This window comes from Kryptolebias marmoratus, linkage group LG19 (assembly GCF_001649575.2).
Source record: "Kryptolebias marmoratus isolate JLee-2015 linkage group LG19, ASM164957v2, whole genome shotgun sequence".
NCBI classification, from domain to species: Eukaryota; Metazoa; Chordata; class Actinopteri; order Cyprinodontiformes; family Rivulidae; genus Kryptolebias; species Kryptolebias marmoratus.
Window position 1 is genome coordinate 9,984,381 of NC_051448.1, and position 20,649 is coordinate 10,005,029.

At 38.0% G+C, this 20,649-nt stretch overlaps 1 protein-coding gene across 11 annotated transcripts in view; it reads left to right on the forward strand.

Moving 5' to 3' along the window:
- Positions 1 to 20,649, forward strand: part of sash1a (SAM and SH3 domain containing 1a) — a 158,597-nt gene that overhangs the window by 107,354 nt on the left and 30,594 nt on the right. For 8 of the 11 annotated variants that reach the window (XM_037981500.1, XM_017423275.3, XM_017423276.3 and 5 more), the window contains exon 2: positions 11,765 to 11,893. In XM_037981500.1, the coding sequence (XP_037837428.1) occupies positions 11,765 to 11,893 (129 nt within the window). Of the gene's footprint in view, positions 1 to 2,633; positions 3,427 to 11,764; positions 11,894 to 20,649 lie in introns of those variants that run through there. The other 3 variants (XM_037981495.1, XM_025007448.2, XM_017423284.3) reach the window with 3 other exon arrangements.

Sequence of the window (20,649 nt, forward strand, 5' to 3'; positions counted from 1 at the left end):
TAGCATTTATTGCTCAGTTTTACTAATTTCTCAAAATGATCTTGCTTGCTTAATCACCCCAGGTAACAATATGCACGGTCTTGTTAGCTAATTGAAGCAAATGTTGTTTTGGAAATTAAAGGGACTGAGGCAGAAGGATAGAAACAAAATGCTGCAAAAACAGCAAATCATACTTGCTCACAAAGGGATGCTCACCTCAAAGATTTTCAAGTAACTGCAAAAACACTGACCAATTTTAAAGGTAAATTACAGAAAAGAAGATGATTGAGGACAGGGCTCCGGATAGTTTTTGAAACAAGTTCTGGCAGTAAAACCTAGATTTATGGTCCATTCATGACCCCCTCTTTGGCCCCCAAGACCTGTGTAACATGAATCTTATCTGTATGAGGGGTCTGCTAAGTCCTTCTGTGGTCAAATGCCTGCAACCCATGATTCTTTGGACCACTCAGACTGTGCATATAACTTTCATTTGAAAGGTGGCTTGAAACACACTGCAGACAAAGAAAACCAATATGAATACTTGTTTTGCAGAGACAATGTCCGAGTGTATCAGCTCCCATTGGCATTTTCATCATTTATCAATTAGGGACCACAAAAACCAAAAAACTGAGCCAAGCTCAAACTGTTTTACTTTAGAGCTGACAGTCGATGACAGTGCATTATTGCCACCTATTGAACTGGAATGTGAAATGGCAGACTCATGCTGATCCAAATAATGCATGAACTTGCATATGCACATGAGCAAAGTACTAACAACCCTGAGCATTGTTTTTATAGTGTCAGCTTCACAATAAAAATATGTGAAGCTTTAAAAAAAGTTGCTCACATTCGAGGCAAAATCAAGATCATATAAAAACTGACAAAAGATATGCAAAGAGCTTAAAGTCATTAGACTAATTCTCAAATCCTAAAAACTATATTTTATTAACTTGTGCAATTTAACATTTGATGTCATGTTTCGATACCTTAAAAGCCTTTTCAGGATAGTGTTATGTTTACAGTAAAAATCTTAGCATGTTAGCATGCTGATATCTCCAGTTGAGCCTCAAAGTTTCGTAGCTTAACAGTAAATGGCTGCAGTCTAAAATTAACAAAAGCTTTTGTAAGAATGTTGAAATGAAACTTCATACACACTAATAACATGCAGACCATGCTGCAAAAGGCTCACATGTGCAATATTTCAGTAATGTATTTCATGTGAGCCTTTTGTCCCATAGTTGGCAGTAGGTGTCCAATTACGCACTTTCTTCAACTGCGAGTGAAACCATAGCTTTAGGGATTATTGTGTTGCTGATCACCCCTTTTTTTTTTACATGGTTAAGAAAAGATTGTGGGGTTAATAGTTTTCCTGGTTTCTTCTCTAGCCTTTGTTATGCTCTGACTGCATGTGGTCTTGTAATCTGATCTTGTAAACAGCAGGTAAAGCAGCATTTTAGATCAGCTTGATAAAATGTTCAGTTTTACTTTGTATCGCTTCATCCCCGGTTCTGCCGGCTCCTGTCACGAGACCTGGCAGCTGCAGCTGCTTTGGGAAAATGCGCGCTTAACAACAGGGAGAGTCGGAGACAAGCTTCAGGACTTCTTCATTATAAAGGCAGAAGCCTGCAGGCAGAGCAGAACAAATGGCTGATCAGGCAGGAGAGCTGTGCAATTTCATGCTTGTACATTAAGTGCTCCTCTCTTTGGTACTTGTATTCAAAGAACATCTGCAGCACAAAAAAGCCCTCACATTATGCAGAAACCATAACGTTATGTTTTATGTGTGTGTCACTTTTTGAGTAACACAAAATTCTCAAATGAAGTCATAAATGGGTAAATTCAGTTAGTTTTATTTGTTTATTATATTATTGTTTTGCACAAATTTATACCTACATAGAGTACACTACACATCCAACCCTTTCAAACCTTTTCCTCATCTTTTTTTTTTTTTTTTTTCAGACAGTGGAATGATCTTTGGTTAAAATTTAAATTCAAAACTGTCTGTAAAGAGATATTTGTATGCATGATTATAGAACTTAGGGTATGTTGTAAATGACTCTCAGCTACTACCACAGCAAATTTTAGCACACTACCTGTAGAATCAATTGATTCTACCCATTTTTTTTTTTTCTAAGATCAGCTGGCTGTGGGCACCATCTTGAATTGGGTTGGCTCCAGAAGTTAATCAGTTGTAAAGGCACATCCAAAAATTATTTCCTGGAAGTTTCATTAAAATCCATCCAGTGGTTCAGTGGTATTTGGAGTTTACTTCAAATAGTTAAATGCAAGATCTTGAACAAAGATTTTAAACAATCTGTTTGAGCTCAGAATATGAGTTGGAGATCAGTCCTAGCTACAACCACGCCAAATATTAGCTTAATAAATATAAAAATGGCTGAGTTATAGCCACTTTTCCTAAGGTTGATTAGCTGCGGCCGCCATTTTGAATTGGATTGACTGTAATTTTTATTGACTGTAATAATTTACTTTTACAGTCTGTAAAAGTAAATTATTTATAGATGGACATCCAATGATTACTTTCTGAGAGGTTTTTTTTAAATCTGTTAAGTGATTCATAAGTTGTTATCAACTTATCAATAATAATAATTTATTTTTTTAATGAAGCTTCAAGTAAGCTGGTGTGACGGAGGAGCGTGTTTTCTTCCTGCTGTGGTGTGTTGTTGGGAGGAGTGTGAGGAGGGAGGGAGGGGGGAGACAGCGGGTGGAGAAACAGAGGGGGGAGGCGCAGAGTTTCTGCTCCGTGAACCGGGACTTCTCTCACTCCAACTTTTTTTTTCAGGGAAGCGCGCCTAGGTTCGCCTGTTGCGCCACTTTAGCCGCCTCGCTGTCATTTATTCAAGGATTCCAGAAACTTTTTTTGATTTGTTTTGTTTTCGAAGACTTCTTGGCGGCGGACTCGTCCTTCCCACCCCCTCCCTACCCTCCACCCTTGTCTGAGGGTTTTGGTTTGCGCCCCCGGGGCACGGATCCACCGCGCTGTCTGTGCGGACTGCGGAGCTTTCTGACAAATTGCTGCCGCAAGCATCTGATTTGGTTGGGTGGTTTAGCTTTTTGTTTGTCACCTGAATGTAACCCAGTGTTCGTTTTTTTTGTTTGTTTTGTTTTTTTCGTGAACATGTCAGGACGCAATTCAGTTGCTAAACCTCGGATCGTGCCAAGCAATGTTGGGACCTTTCTGCTGTGCGTCAAGGGCAACTTTCTGTAGGAAGCTCCTCCTTGGCACCAACATATTGTGTACTGCTGGAGATCAAGTCCCTGCCCGCGGGTCGAGATTTATCGCAGCTTATCGACTGTAAATATTGTATTCCTCACATTATGGAAGGTGATCAGGGGACCGGTGCGCCCTCAGACGGCCCCCTCACATGCACAGCTGCTGCTGCGTCCGACAGCATCTCCCAACTGTGGACAGATGTTATGGGAATGTTGGTAAGTTGTTTGTTTGTTTGTTTCCCCAGGCTGTGTGGGTAATGGTTTGTCACCCTTAAAGTTGATTCGGATTTGCGCACTGGTTGACTGTGTTGTGGTTCGTGTAAATCACTCATCACAACAACAACATGTCCTCTCAGGCCCAAGCTCTAAATCCATCAGCACTCCCTGTTTGTGACCAGGTGGTTTGATTTTATGCTGCTGAGCTCATTCTGTTGAATCAGTTGATAGGTTAAAGGTTTTAAAATAACCTTTTTTTTTGTTTTGTTTGTGCTGTATATTATATATTTTAGAATTTGGCATATTTACTGCTGTTTGAAAAACTCCTGTTTGTATTACGCCTGCAGGTATAGATCTATCTGTCCTAATATTGTTTTGGCTGGTACCATATTGACTTTTTGTGTTCCTTAATGTGGTTAGTAATTGGAGATAACCTATCTTTAGTGTAGTAATTTACTTAAAACTATTATTGGTGATCTTGTCTTGATTTTGCAGGCAGCTGATTGATCTGCTAACCAAACGTCTTCCAGCCTGCTACAAGCCAAATGTGCTAATTTGGTTTGGTCTAGCACTGAGCTTATGAACAATGCGTAAATGCAGAATTGTGTGTCCTGGGTTGGGGTGGTGTGCTGTCCTGCCCTCCTGACTCTCTAGGTGGGAGACCTGGCTCCAAGCCAGGCGATTTATCCTGATTTATTGCTCTGGAGGCAAATGTCTGCAAGGCTCTGCTCATCTTTGTTGTTTTTCCCTCTTACTTGAACTGAGACACACAAATAAGTTTAATCAAAAAGTCTCTTCACAGCTCGCTCAGTTCCAGTATTAATTTGTCATTTGTCATCATACACTGTAAATATCTTTGCAGGTTTATAACATATACAAAAGCTTCATACGAATATTTTTAATGAAAAAAAAAACTGTCTGATTTTGTTGAGCATCTGTCAAACTTTAACCAAAAATCATAAGCCATCTTGCCAGCAGATGTGTCTCAGTCTTATGCCATTTTAAATTAATTAAACTTGTGAAATTTATGTCTTGCATCTTTGGCAGGCTTCAGTCACTGTAAATTTTTTTTTTTTTTAACAAATCAACTATACAAAGTGTAAAAGAAGGAAACTTGATTGGCCTTTGTGGTTACAGTCAGTGTCTGTAGTGATTCATTAGGTCCATTTACTGGAAATAACAAGCTTACCCACAATGTTATTACATAGTCTACAGCCATACAGAGTAAATGTAATGTTTTCAACAACATTTCAACTTACATCCTTCTTTATTTTGCTGCATTTCTTGGACTATGATAAAATTTTATTCAGTAGAGTACAGAATAATTATTGCTTTGTTTCTACCAAATATCATTAGGAAAATCTCAACCACAATGCCTTTATTGTGAACATATAGTGAACTTTATCTTAACATTTTGCTTCAGCTCCTATATTTAAACACATTGTGAGATCCAAAGCATATCTATGTTACAACAAAATAAAGATGCTATATATAAAACTGTTGCACTTTGAATTTCAATGGGTTTTGTTTTGCTTGGGAGCCTACAAGGAAATGGCCTTTAAAGCTGGTCAACCCAACTAAAAATCACAGTTGAAAATCTGGTTTGACTTCTCCACACCTAAGAGCCAGAATAGATGCTTTGACAAATACAGTTTGATAAATATCACATCATCTTGCTTTTTGTAATGTGCTTCAGTACACCTAAAAACTCTGAACGTGTAATAATCAAGTAGCAGTGCAGGTGGGCAGTCAATTAGCAGTGTTTTGTCACATAATATAATTTACATTTGCATGTTCAACCTAAGTTTAACATCATGTTTTGACTGTAAATCAATGGCTATCTCAGTCTGTAGATCATTCTGAGTCTCTGAGGTTTAACATATGTAGTAACTTGTAGAAGGGTGTGTTTAGTATGATTTACTCACCTATTTTTGGTGGAAAATCGGGTTAATAACCCTGAAACAAATAAGCGAAAAGCAGTTTAAAGCACTTGGGCATAAGCAGTAATTCTTGAATATTTGAATTGATGGTAAAGATCTTTGGATGAGAGTCTGCCTCAGTTTCCAGCTTCTTCTCTTTTTCTGTTTTGTTTTGTCTTCTTTTGGGCTTTAAGAGAAGCTTTAAGCTTGAAGTGGGTTTTTTGTCGAAAGGTTATCAGCTAGTATCATACTTGTAGTAGATAGCTCTTTGAACAACCTCTTGAGTTTGAGAAATGTTGATTAGTTTTGACTGTACTGACCAGCAATCGTTAAAAAAAACTAAATATTCATCAGGAACCTGGAAGTTGAAGCTGGAATGTGACCAATGTCCCTGTAGGGAAAAAAAAAAAAAATCCCAATAAGTTTTAAGTCCTGCCCCCTCCACATAAACACATTAAATTATTAATAAAGTAATTAGTTCTTTCATGATTAAAAGATTGTGTGCAGGGGTATAGATGGGACTTAGAACCCCACATTGCTACTGCACAGACTCTGGTTCCAAAAATACAACATGGTAGGGCCCGTAAACAGAATTTTGTGGCTTCAGTTTTGAACAAGGAAAATAAGCAGAGACACTTCGTCAATATTTTTATGTTAGCGTTGTAAACAAACTAACGGTCACAGCAGGACCACAATCAAAGTGGATAGCTGCCATCTTTAAACAATCCTCAATATGTTAAATCTTAACACCCTCCATAACCCTAATGCTTTTTGAGGTAGCATCTGCAGACGCCATCAGTCTTCTTTCTTTCCATTTTGTTCAAAATAAATAACATTCTTTGTGTATATGGGATTCACTTCTGTGGAATAACTCACATTTTTTCACTAAAATGACGAAGAGACAGATTTTCAAATCACAAGCCTGGACTGCTGACAGTCACTTTTGACTCTCTTTTTTCTCTCCACAAGAAAATTCTCTGTTTTTGCTCGAAAGTCTGTTAAGTCAAGGCCTTGTTGAAATATTTTACTTGCCTGCAGGAAATCCTTCTCTTCTTGAAAAGAGTTTTGTGGTGTTGAACGCAGCGTGGGCGGGAGTTTGTCTCCTCTGAAAACCCCTCATTATGTAAGAGAGAGAGCGAGAGAGACAGAGAGCTCGCTGTAAATCTATGGATCAGATCCTGCTCCAGAGAGACAAATAAGGATTTTTGTCTCAAAAGTTTACTGTTTTACAATATTCATATCCCTAAATGTACCCACAAAACACTTGAACACAACGGTGGGTTATGAGTCTGCATTATCAGCTAGACTGCTTTATGTCTGCACAAACAATGTTCAAACCCAGTCTGCAATAGCCTGATTTTCTCTATTGTTGCTACTCTCTTTATTTTAACTTTACTTTCCTTCCTTGTCCAGACTCATTATTGAGGTCAGACAGAGATGTGGCAGGTTTCCTCTGCTGGGATGGCAGAGCTCTGTTTCACTTGAGCGGATATCCTAAGGAAGCTCTCTGAAAAAGAGTGAGCTGTGGCCTAATGGGCCCCTAAACAACTTCTATCATTGCCTTCTAGAAACAGTTTTAACCTATTAATTGCATTGTATTATTGTTTTGTCAAAACCTCTGCTTTAGTATCTCACTCAATCTTTAGCCGTTATCATCAGGTGATCTAACAAAGCTTATAAACACTCCTAAAGTCCAACTGATTTTTATTAATCTTTATAAAAATCTATCTTTTATGTTATTTCGTTGTCTGTGGTCCACTTCCTTATTTTAGTGTCCACATGTTTGTCCAGTAACATAATGGTATAATATTTGCTTGACATGCTAATATTAATGTTAATAAACAGCACAGAAAGTAATTAAATTTGTATTCTTGGCAATAAAGCTTATACTTTTGGAAAGTCTGTTTATTTCCCATTAAAAAGTGCCACATTTGTTATGAGAATACATTTTGTGGGTTGAGCAGCAGACTTCAGTATGTGCCAATGCCAAACAGCTTATTTTGCTATCAGCTCTTGTTTTGAGCTTCTGGTACCTCAGGTGCTGACAGTGCTGATTGGCACCTACTTTCAGAGAGGAGAGAAAGGAGAATGTAGAGGATGGAATGGCTTGCCTGCAATCCACTTTAACCCCACTGAACACTTGTTCATTGGGGCACCTGTGCTAGTTGAAGAATGGGACGATGCCATCCCACAGCAGTGTGTGACCAAGCTGGTCAGCAGCAAAAGGAGGAAGTGCCAAGTTGTTGTGGCTGTGTATGGTTGTTCCACATGCTACTGAGGCCCCATGTTTGATAAATGAATACATTGGAAACTTGCAAATATGTCTTGTTTCTTAAGATTTCAATCATCTAATCTTATAATCTTGGCATTGACAGAGAAGATTTGGCAAGTTTGATCATGGGCAAAACCCATATACTAAACTCTGCTACTCAACTCACAGATGCATTTACCTAACAAATCTGGCACCGTTTAATGGGAAATGAACAGGCATTCAAACAGTATAACAGTTATTGCCAAGAAGCATTGTTATGACAAAGAAACACAATTTATTTACTTTTTGTGCTAAGTTTATTTGGTACATAAATTGCTTTAGCTCCACTTCGAAAAATCTGAATGATCCCTCTAAGGTGAACTGTTGTTAACTCATGCTGAATCAAGATGATTTATTTTTTCTTTAACAAAAACAAGTCAGAACACAATAAAATCTTGATTTTAAATTGGTTATTCCTGTCCTGATGTTGTGCACTAAGTGAAAGTGATCTTACTGCTGACATGACATCAGAAGCACGGCTCTGTTCCAAACTGTCGTCATTATTGGTATTATTTTTCCCCCCTTACAGAGAATGAGTAGTCATAGTCAGAGTTACCCTCATGACAATAGTTATGCCGTACTATTCAGCCTCTGTGTAACAGAGTCCCACGATGTTGAACAAAGAGATGTAAGTTCAAAGGAGGGAACAGAACAAACATGTTGAGCTTGTAGCTTTTTTATGAAGTCTCTCTTTAAATTTTGCAAACTGGCCCAGTGTGAGACACTTTTCAACATGATGTGGAAAACATCAATCGAGTTGCAAAAAAACCCAAGTAAAAAAGAATACCCAAAGATATCAGTGCTTTTTCTTTCAGTCTGTGCAATTTTTAATAACTTTACAAGAAACATTTTAATTGAAATCCCGCCTCAAGTGAATTGTCTCTTCGTCGTTGAAAGTACACTTTTCTATTTTATAAGAATTGTTAAAGTGAAATGGGCTGCACAACAACTGTAGAGAAATGCTTTTACAGACTAAACCAAAAAAGAAAAAAAAAACTACAAAGTTTATTGCCAGTGCTTGAAACTTGAGCATAATATCCTCTCACATGGAGCCAATTTCAGATTATTGGGTAATAAAACGCAAATGTAACACTTCAGTTTTTAATGGTCTTATCACAATTACCTGAAAAGGAGTTAATAAGGTCTGCCAGTCTGTGAGTTGAATAGAATTCTGAATTGTGGAGCTTTTCCGGGATGTGTAAGTAAGACTTTATTTAGTCTTTGATTAAAGTATTGAAATAAACTGATGCTAAAATAAAAACAAGTCAGAAATTGGATTTTGAATGAGATGTTGAATAAAGTGAGAAGGTTATGCCATATAAATAGATTTAATCAATTTGTGAATCTATTGTAGAACTACTGTGTTAACTGTAGTAATAAACAGAGGAAATATAAACATTTAGAAGTTTAACACAGCAGATTGTGTTGCCTTTGATTAGAAGGATGATGTTTTGTAAGAATGGCTGTGTTTGCGGGAATGTGTGGAATTCCATGGCAGATGACCAGAGGCATACTTGACTATCACATGTGTGCAGTTGCTGCCCTTTTCTTTTCTTTTTTAGATATCTAGGATATTAAATTTCCATAATAATTTTTTTTATTTTTTGTTGTATACAAGGTTTTTGAGATTTTATTGGTATTTATTGGCTTGGATGATGATTAAATGTGCTTCTCCAAAAGAATTTTAACAGGAAACTGCAAATATAACTTGTTAATTCATAGCAGTAAAATGTGACTGCTACCAAAAAAGAAATCTGTTTCTTAGAATGAAACTGTTTTCTGTTCTGAGTTGCACAAACTCTTGGAACACAAATGAAAGCTAAATGTCTCACTTTGTTCCTGTAGATTTGTACAAATTTCAGCTGTGCATTATGAGTTAATTCTTTAAAATTTTAGCCAATAATGAATGCATATTCTTTACTGCAAATACACACCAAACATGCATTTTTGCTTGGGTGTTCCTTTTATTGTATGACTATTGTTGCTTTTGTTCCAACTCATAATGAGCAGTTGGCCTCCCCCACATCTAGGGTGGAGTAGAAGTTACAACAACTGGAGCATTAGTCATTATTACAAACATCCATAGAGGTTTAAAATGCTGTAGAAATTTATTTCTAAAACAGTTTTGACACTCATGCAACACTCGTGTCACATGAGCTGTGAATTTGATTTCCAGAAAGTTATCTGTTCCCAGACATGGAGTTTTGTTTGCCTCTTACCCCACAGCTGCCTGAAAATCATCTCTTGTTCTGCTTCCATTCCAAACTCCTGCTCACATTTTAAAACAGGATTAGTGACCACTGTCGGCCATCTCTCTCTATCAGATTCTGCTCAAAATGTGGCATGTTCATGTGCTGACACACACAGTCAGTCCAAAATCCTGAGAAAACTGTTGGTGCACCTTTCTTAACATATTCGCTCACTCACTGAGTGGAAAATTTTTGTTACAGTCTACAGTGTATTACGATGGCAAAACCCATGAGGATGTGTATCTCTTGAGGTTTGTATTCTGCAAGTGTCCCAGCTGCTATATTCAATAATAACTCCTTATTTAACAGTTAAATTGGTCTTTTATTGTTTAGGAGATGTTATAGTTTTAGAATAACTTTAGTTCTTAGTGTTGAAAAAGATGAGCTCCATCTGTGGCTGATTATTAGTAGGTGGAGCTCAGTAATAGGAGCATGCTTTCTGTCACTGTAAGGAATGAAGTAAAAAGCATGTGTCTGCTGTGTCAGGCAGTTCTCCCACTGAGATTCTCCTTCATCTCAAACCATGAATCTGGCCAGAATAAAGAAAAAGGGTTTGGACAATAGATCACTGCCAGCCTAGCTGTACCTTAGTGGCTAAAATAAATGTGCTTATCAGCAATATTTTGTTTATCAAATCATTACCAACTGCTTTTTGTCATGACTTTATTCCTACCAAGCTGCTTTGTTTACGATAGGTCCAACCCCTGTATGTTTTGGTCCGATGCTTTTTAAATCCCCCTCGCGCATGTGCGTGCATGCCAATGTGTGTTTTCTCTGACTAGACGACCATCTCTGAGTAAAGCCTTATGTCCCCGTGTGTGTGTTTGTGTGTGTGGGTGTGTGTGCGTGTGTGGCATCCTCACCCACACTCACAGGAACCCATTCATCTGTGGCCTGGCACCCAGAAAGGGAGTCCGTTTAAAAAAGACAGAGACTGAGGGATACTGTTCGGACTCTAACTCAGTGACTCAATGCTAGCTGTCTGCCTGGCACAGATTAGATCAACACTGATGAATATTCAACAGTTGGCCGTCACCATCAGAATGGCCTATATTTTGACTAAGCCAGGAGATGGGTTAGGGTCTACTGGGCCAATTTGTACAAGAGGTTACTCTATGTCCTCCTAGTAATCTCAAGACATTAAATCTACAAATTTAGTTTGTCTTGTCAAGATGAACTAATTGCCTAAATTCCCTCCTTTTTAATCCCTTCTTTAGTTTGGGTTCTTTACCTTAAATAAGGACTGATTTTGAATGTGTTTTGTTGTCGTTGTTTTTTTTTTTTTTTCAAAACCTTGCTTCATATTCCAACCCTTTTCTGTTATGGTTTGCATTCAGCAAGTGTTATTTTCAGTCGGGCAAGGTCTTTACTGTTTGGAGCACTTGCTTCCTCCCTTGTTCTCAAACACGTCTTGCCCACAAAGGTAGGAACTGTGCAGATCTAAACTACAGCCAGCAGGAAATAGTGTATTCAGTTTATAAGTTTGGTGAATATCGGAGTTAAAGGGCAACCTTGAAATGACAAAACCTTGGCTCGCCTGAGATACTAAATGGAAACTGATAAGACTGAATAAATGGTCATAATATTCAGCCCTTGGGTATATTTAGGTGTGTTGCTATGTATAGAGTGGGAAATTGTGCACACATAACAGGGTGTAAGTTCAACGAAAGTTGTCCCAATCATTGCAGTTTGTTTTGTATGAATATGTGCATTTGCTTTTAGAGTACAATTTTTTTTCTCATGAAACTTTAAATATGTGTTTTAGGTTTTTTTTTCCTCTATGGAATTCTTAGCATTTGTTTCCCAGGATGTTGTAGTTCCCTGGCTAAACCATCCTCCATTTTTTGTCTTCTCTTTAGGACGGTTCTCTTGGCAACATAGATGACCTCGCCCAGGAGTACTCCGAGTACTACAACACCTGCTTCAGTGACGTCAGCGACCGCATGGAGGAGCTTCGCAAACGCCAAGTCTCCCAGGAGCTTGACATGGTAAATAGATATTTCTTGACACACCTATAAACCACACCTCACACCTTTCATATCTGCTTTTTGGGCGTAATTATTATATCAGGAACAAAGACTACTGGGTACTTTCTGCACTCTTGTCCAAAACAGCTGACAAGAAATAACAGAAAAAAAAGGTGCTAAAGTATAAAAATCTCCCTAAAGGCATTGTCAAGATGTGAATACAGTGGTGTTCTGAAGCTCTGTTAAAGAGATTGTGGGGGTTCCTTTTCACAAGGATGTAGGGTAGTGGGGCAACCCTTTGGTTGCCAAGCTGCAAGCAAATGTAAGAAGGAATTTTGCTGGTGCTGCTGGGGAGGTCTAAGTTTTGAACAGCTCTCAACCCAGTGGGTCCCCACACACTTAGAAGACAGGGTGTAGAGTATATTTCTATGATTTTTCTTTTCAGGAATTCATTAATGGTAAAGATTTTTATTTATAACTCTTAGAAAATATAGCCTAATTTGAGCAAACCATATTAGTATTCTAAATGAAATGAGTACTAATCACAGATTTATAGGCTGATTCCAATTTTTGTAAAAAAAACTCTGACCTGCTGATTATGATTTCAGCCAATTCAAATTTCTCTCTTAGAACTATAATCAGTATTATAAAGCAGCACTTCATTCACAACTGCACCAGTTTGCCAAACTCTCTTTCTCTCTCTGCATCCCTGGAAATCTACAAATAATATAAGTAGCTCAATTCCTGCAGATTTTTGAACAGAGGTGTGTGCACAAATAAAAAAACTTAAATTGAATTACAGTATTTATTTGTAAACCAGGTTATAAGTCCTTAACATTCTTATTTTTTGTACATCTCCAAACCAAAAGTGCACTAATTAAATATGTCACCAGTTTAGGTGGCAGCTGGCATTATAAAGGAAAATAAAAGCCTGAACAGTAAAGTGAGCATCACACAGACCCCTAGAAAATACATTTTTTAGTAGTCTCTTTCACCTCATGTTAATTTAAGTTTGTTAAAAAAATACAAATTTTGAACTAAGTTGTTTACACAAAAAGCTTCCACACTGAAGACCTGCTGTTACTAGTGTAAATTAGGTGCTTAGTGGTGGTGCATTTACAAACTGGGATAAACAAAATCAGATTTTTGCCATGGTGTGTTCACTAATTGAAAAACATTACATTTTTAAGAGCCAGATTGGTTGGCCATATTCTGGCTAATCAGGCCTAAAATTGGCTGATTTCAGTCAATAGATTAACTTGTGCATCCAAGTATCTCTCTTTATGCTATATAATTTAAGCTATTTTTTCTCTGACCTGCAAGAAGGTAAAATATAATAAAAGTAAACCTGTTAGATGTTGTGAAATTCCTAGATGGTCATGGCAATTTTAAGTGCTTGAGTTGAAGACAACTGGATTTTATTTCCTCATTTTTGAGTTGGTCCTTGGTTTTGTAGTTGGATGTTTGCTATATAGTAGAATTACCTGTTCTAGAATGACAATTGAGGTATCAGCATATTTTCTTAAATGTTAAAATTCTTTTAATTGTATTTCTGATCCAACTTGTCTTTAGGCATGTAATTTTGTTTGAATACATTTCATTAGGAGGCGTCTTCTGCTTAAAGGCAGCCATATGGTTTTGGTTGGGTTAACAGGTGTGGCTTGAATAGATAATTAATTCATTGTGCTTTTAATTTTAATAACCTCTTCTCACATCTTTAAAGAGAGGGATTACAAAGCCTGTGGATGATTTTTGCATTTGATTTTAGGTTGAGGCTTTGATCTATCTTTTTCCCATCGAGCACTAATACCTCCAGCCATCTTTTAGTTTGGGGAATGTTTCATCCTGTGGACAACAAAACAGAGGGGGAAAAAGGAAACAATCAGGGCGTATTTTTCTATGTAGAAGAGAGGAAAAGAGCTGACTAGGACCCGAACCCCAAGCCCCAAAGCAGGAACAGGATAAGGATGAGAACGGAGGAAGAAGGGAGGAGGATGAGGGGAATGAGTAGGAGGAGTAGAGAATGTGAGAGCCTGCAGCTGTCCTGCCACTCTGCAAGGTTTGGCAGCAAAACATAGCAATGCATGACGAAAAAAATAGAGGTCAGACAACACCTTACTGAGAGCTCTGAACTGGGCAGGATCAACCCACACTGTGTGGACTGAACTTTGCCTTGCTTTTTGTTGCAATGCTTTTCTAAAACTAGTTTTGAGAAATGTTCAAGTGTAGAACAGACTTTTTTTAGGAAAAGGTAGATAAAAAAGTTTCTTCTGTTTGACATTATTGATACGGACTTTTGTGAAACTAATACACAAGGCACACAAGATGAACTGAGGAAAAGAATAGATGGTGGTGATGTCAGAAACTTAGTAGTGAACGACTGGTTTGTATCTTTTGAAGTGTGTCCAAAAAGCTGTGGATTTAGGCCAACTAAGAACAGCTTTCTTGTCTTAAAGCAGAAGGTCACAATGTTCAAGAGTCGCAGTATTAAAAAGACAATTGTAGCAAGGAGTGTTTTTGAAGGCAAATAGGTGCAGACAAGGAAAAGTCTCTAAAATTCACTTCTTTTTTACCCACCATTTTTACATCTGCAGAAATAATGATATTATTTACTTACTTCAATAACTTAATTGTTTAAATATTAATTACTCAAATAAATATTTAGTTAATTACCTAAATTACTTCACATCTTTACCACTGGAATCTTTGGGTCAGAGACTGAGATTGTCTCTGAAGTCACTTCTGCTTGTTTTCTTGGACTTTTCTTGATTTCACTCTAAGTCAGCAAGAAAAACAGAAGTCAAGAGTCAAAATGGTACTCGGCAAGAGCTTGACAAAAGAAAACTGTAATGTTCTTACAGTCATACTTTCTATTGATTGAAAAGCTTATTGCTGACAACACGTTTTAAAATTCCCACAGGAAAGCCCCGCTGTCTGCTTAGCTGTGGTTAACACCGTCACACCAAAAAGAGAGAAGTCTTTTTTAAGTTTCTGTTCATTAAAATGGTCTCAAATTGACTTCCTAGTCTCAAAGAATACTTTTTTTTTCTTTAGTGGACACTTTTGGTTTTGGATTTCTCAAATTTTCCTCCTTTTCTTAAAAAGTACAACTTTTTTGCTTGGCGTCCTGACCAGCATGGTAGTTAACACAGTATAGTGTCTCTGTTGTCATAAAACACAGGGGTCTCTTTATTAAAAGCTGATGACGGAGGCTCTTTCTGAGATAACTATCGATGCACCAACTTCCTGGCTGCTCTGCACTCAGTTGTTTCTATGCATCTTTGTTAGTTTTCGGAGCTGATGGGACACAAGTGGTTAAACAAACATCCCCATTGGATGGAATAGCACCGCTGTGCCTAGTTTCCCACCACTCTTATAGATGAAAGCTTAGATGGCTCTCGCTGGCATGCCGGTTTGGTGATGTTCAAGGCTTAAAGCTCGAGGCGACAGGAAATGCTAAAGGGAAAAGAAATGCTAACATGATTTTAAGTTGCATTTTTGTCGGCTGCCACCACGAAAAGCAGTCAATAATGTAATTGTGTCAGTTCTACTATAATTTCTGCTGAGGGTGAAAATGACCGAGAGGAAACATGACACGTACAGTAGGTCACATGAGCAAGAGGTCCCTTAAGCATGCAGTGACTTGTTATCGGGGGGAATAATATGGCATCTCTGTCGAACCACAGTGAAGGAGCAGATGAAGCACATCAAATGTTAATCAAGATGGTTCATTTAGGAACTTTGGGGGCGGGGTTCAAGACTCAACCACAGACTTGTTTTGTTTTTGACATGAGGCGAGTAGCTGTGTGGTTAATGCCTGTGTATACTTCATTTGTCCAAATGGGTCAGTTCAGCTGGGTTAAAGCTACAGTAGAAAACAAAGACTAACTGTTGTGAGTTCTGCTGCTTATTTGTCCTCTCCACCGGCCTTTTATCCAGAAACAAGAGAAAAGCCAACCTCTTCAGACAGCTGCCTTTGTGACTGTAAGATTCCTTCCAACAGATGTTGGCAGCGCTCCCTTGTTGGCATAACCTTTATGGAAAGCATTTGATTTAATTTCATGATTTATTTGTCAGTAGTGGACTTATGATTCTGTCAGTGGAATTTGTAATAACTCTGGTATTAGTCTTGACATACCAAAACAACGATGATCCTCAACACTTCGGAATGCACTCTCTTGAAAGGGGGATATTTTTCAAGGGTTCCAATAGTTTGCTTATTTCCACGTTTTATACTTGCATCAGCTCTCAGCTGAACTAACAGGCTGTCGTTTAGGATAAACTTACAGATCCTGTTTGCAAGATTTAGGCAACAGCACATTCTTGTGCAATAAACCATTGTGTGTTCAGTGTGTGTTGGTAAATCTTCCCAAATGAGCCGGTTCTGCAGGCTTGCACTGTTCCATACTGGTTCTGCTGCTAACAGCCTTTTTCTGTTTTTTTGTTTTGTTTGGTGTCTGTCCTGTTTCTCCATATTCACATTCCTACCTAGCAGCTTCTCACTCGCCCACCCAGATCCACCCAGCCATGCCAGCTGGAGTGCCTCCACTAAATCACCTCTCTACTTTTGCTGCTCATCCACCTACATACGCTTCTTAGGCTGGCAGTTACTTCACATAATAAATTGAGTTTTACAGAATCTGGTTTTGTAGCATTTGTAAATGTTAGTCTTAGCACTCCTTAAAGAAATGCATACTCTATCACTCCTTTAATAAAATAAAATAAATTGATTAGCTGTGCCAGCCATCTTAAGTTTTATTGAGTAGTTCATGGTATATTTTGCTAACAGACAGACAGATTTCATTCCAAATAGTTAATGGCAAAACTTTAAACAAATAAGTCCCATCTGTTAGTGCTCAAAATGCATGTTGGGGATCTGTCTCAGCTACTACAACACCAACTTTAAAGCCATTATCTGTAAAATTGATTGAGTTATAAACCTTTTTGTTTTCTTACAAATTTGTTAGTTGTGGCTGCCATATTGAATTGGGCTGAGCCCAAAAGTTAATCAGTTATAGATGAACACTCAGTGGTTACTTGCTGCAAATTTAATTAAAATTTGCTTAGTAAATCACAAGATATTTTAGAAACAGACACACAAACACATGCACACACAGACATGGGCAAAAACATTATTACCTGCCTTTGCTTTTCAGCAGAGAGTGAGTGTGTGTGTGCATGCTAAATTCCCTGCCTGCTGACATTGTGATCCTTATTACCTAAAGCTCTCCCTTTTCTCTTTTTTTATTTTAACCTAACTCAATCACACTTAAGCAGTTAAAGAAATAATTCAGTTGCCTCAAACTTGAACGAATAACCCCCTTGTGGCCATCTGGTGGGAAAACACGCACACATTCACACACATACACGCCAATTTTGCGTAAGTAGGGCAGCATCACAAGATGTTGCTGGTGAGTTCATGTAAAGGATAGCATACCCCCTCTGGGAGTGGGATGTGAAATCTAAGCTTTGCACTCACACAGACACCCCTTCAGAACGTATTGATCTGATATTCCGTTTGAGAAACTGTGCCAGTTGCGCTGGCAACTTCTTTACCATTTGTTCACGCTTCTTCATTGGCGAAGCACATGTCCCACAGGCTACAGTTTGTGTAGCCTCGCAAATCTGCGTTAAAAAATTAACAGGATGTAGAATTTTGTTCTTTTTTGCTCATCTCCCCCTCTCTTCTTCTCATCATCTCACCCACTCCTTTCATGCCAAGCATGGCATGCATAGACACATAAGGGGGGAACACAGGGAAGCTGAGGATGAGTAGGAAATACAGAAGGGTGTTTTGTGTATTTTAGGAGCTCTGTCTGTGAAAGTGGAGGCGAAATGTTTGCATGTGTGTAGGTGCTTATAGTCTGTGTTTATGTCTGTAGTGGCATGCATGTCAGGGTCTGTGTCTAAGCTGGGTGTTTTGGAGCATTTTCATGTGTGGCCTGTTTGCTAGCACTCAGCTGGCACAATTCCCATGCTTATTCACCAGTAAGACCAGCGAATCTTCTTAGTCGCTGCAGACCAGAGAAACCATCAAAGAGGATCTGATAGCAAAACCAGTCTGCCGCCACCTTTGTGAAAGTGTTTGTGGACGTGCATGCACATTTGAGCACACGCCTTGTTTAATGTCTCGCTCTTTATGTGGGCACACAGTATTTTTGCACAGCGCTGTTGTTTAAACAAGAATGTTAAAGCGGTGGTTGTTTAAGAAATGGATGTGGTCTTTCTTTGTCTCAAAAATTCTCTTGCTTCAAAGAAAAAGGCAAACGTTCCTGTCCCAGATTTTCCCTACAGCCTGGCGAGTTAATTAAGAGGCTTTTTTATGACAGATACCTGCTATCTGACTTATGAGGATCTAAGTATTCCCTGAGACGGACAGTCTGTCTTCCGACTTAAAATGATTTACCTTGTGAACAAACTTCCGAATGCTTAATCAGAGTAACAGACATATGGACAGATGTGTGTTGTAGGACTTGTAAAGCTGAAGTTAAAGTCAGCTATACAGTCTGAAAACATCTTTACAGTCTGTCTGCAGTTGATTATTGTGATCTTAAGTGTAGGGTTGGGGCTCATTTGAAGGTTTTCTGCTACCTCAGCAATTCAGAACCACTTCTAGAAAACTTGAAGGCTTCAAGCTTTTAAAGAACTTGTAAAAAGAGATTATGTCACCTCTGACTAATTCCCTCATGCTTAGATGGTGACAGGGTGGGAGGGTTACACTCCCCTGCCTTAAAGCTTGAATGACAAAAATAAAAGTAAAAGATGTGTGACAAACTTGTTGTAAGAGTTCTTCTGTATTCAGCTTCCTGTGACTCTAATTTTACAATCTAATATCTGGCTATGGAGATAAGGTGATGCACATTTCTCTAAAATTCCTGCTCCATATTTTGCAGCACTCTAGACTCCCTACAGCAGGGCAAAATTCAGTTAAGTGTTTTCAGAAAGTTCCTTGTAGCTCTAAACTTTCTTCAACTGACGTAATCTCCTTGACTGATGTCATCTCTTTTGGCCAAGCAAATTGTTTCTGTGGTGATAATGAGATAAGGTCCTGTTCTGTCACATGACAGACACATTATCGCTGCTTTCTTTGTACAAGATTAGAAAACTCACAGGTGCCTTAGCTTTGACCTCAAGAAGCTTTCCCATATGACGCTGACATGAATCAGCAGATCTCATGGTGCTGTAGATCAGGGATGAGTTTATAGACATCTTACATTCGTTAAGAACACATGCATACAAATGCTGTCAGATAGAATACAATAGGCACAATTTGCACAGGTAACGAATATAAATAAAACACAACAATGTGTGTATCTTGGCATATCTTCTATAATTATCATCCTGCTGGTAAGATTTTAAATGTCAAACAGAAAGAAGAAGCAGAAACTTGTTGTGGGTTATGGATTTTAAAAATCACCATCAGTATCGCTTCCTCAAAAATGGCTAAAAATATATGAAACAAAAACTTCAATGCCAAAGTTCCAACTTGATGGCATTGTGACTATCCAATCATATTTTTCCTGACTGCACTCAGATTAAAAAATAAATAGAAAATTACAAAAGACTTAACTGCTTTTAATGGTGGTTTAATAAGTCCTCCATCTTGATGTAAATGCTGCTTTTTTGTTTCTGTTTTTCCAATTAAATAATTTCAGAAGCATTTCAAAAATAATATTCCCTATTAATATTATGCTTGTTTTTGCTTTTTTATGTCGGATAGCATTATTTATCTGAGCATATAAAGGAGAAGCTGAACAGATTAACAACTCAATAAAGGTGATAAAAACCAAATTCCAAACCAAATGAAATGACCTGTATGACCACTTGCAATTAATTATGTTGATCTAAAGTTAACCTGTTAGACCTTGGTCTGGTACACACTTTAAAAATCCTACCCTTAAGCAAACTGCTGACACTGTCCATGTCCTACAGCCTATTGACCCACAGTAAAAGGCTACTTAGAGTCATGTTATCTTCTAAAATCACAAGGAGGTTATGCCAGTGAGTTCCTGAAAGTTGTTTCTTGACTTTCAGTAATCTCATGCAGCAACTTAGAATTTATGGTGAATCATATTTCCATGTACCTCACCATTTTAAGTGGCACCTTGGCTCCTAATTTGAAGCCACAAAGGGTGCCAGTTAAAATTTTGCCTTGCGAATAGGAAACACCTTCGAAAGCCCTATACATCATCAGTTATCGCAGAATCTTGTTTTATGTAAACAGACTCCATATGTTTTTCCCACAGTTCTAGTATGCAACTCGGTGTTAACTAGGTTTCTACAAACACCGATGTACAATGGTGTTTATTTTAGTGCATATATTGGAAGTTCAACCATGGTACCAAAAAATAAATGGATTGGAAAAACATCAAACTAGACATTATAGAAACTGTTGCAACTTAAATATTATTGAAACAAATTAAGAAAATCACTGTAGATCTCCATTTGTAGTTTTCCTTTAAAACTTCTCTGTAGGGTCAGATCCTTGGATCCCCCCAACATTTAAAATAAGTGCCGCAGGCTTGGATACCAGAAGAAAGTCTTGACCTGACTATTGTATTATTTGTGTTCACATACATGCTTGTATGTGTACACATTTGTTTTCAGTGATGTGCAGGTGCATATGAACCATTACCAGAGAACAGCCTTGCCTCATGAGAGAATTGTGAAACATCCAATCCATTGTTTCTTTCCTGCTTTGTACTTTTTTGCATTTTATTTTTTTTTTAATGCACAAAGCTTGTTTTGCCTGCTTGGACCTGTCAGTGTTGTATTCA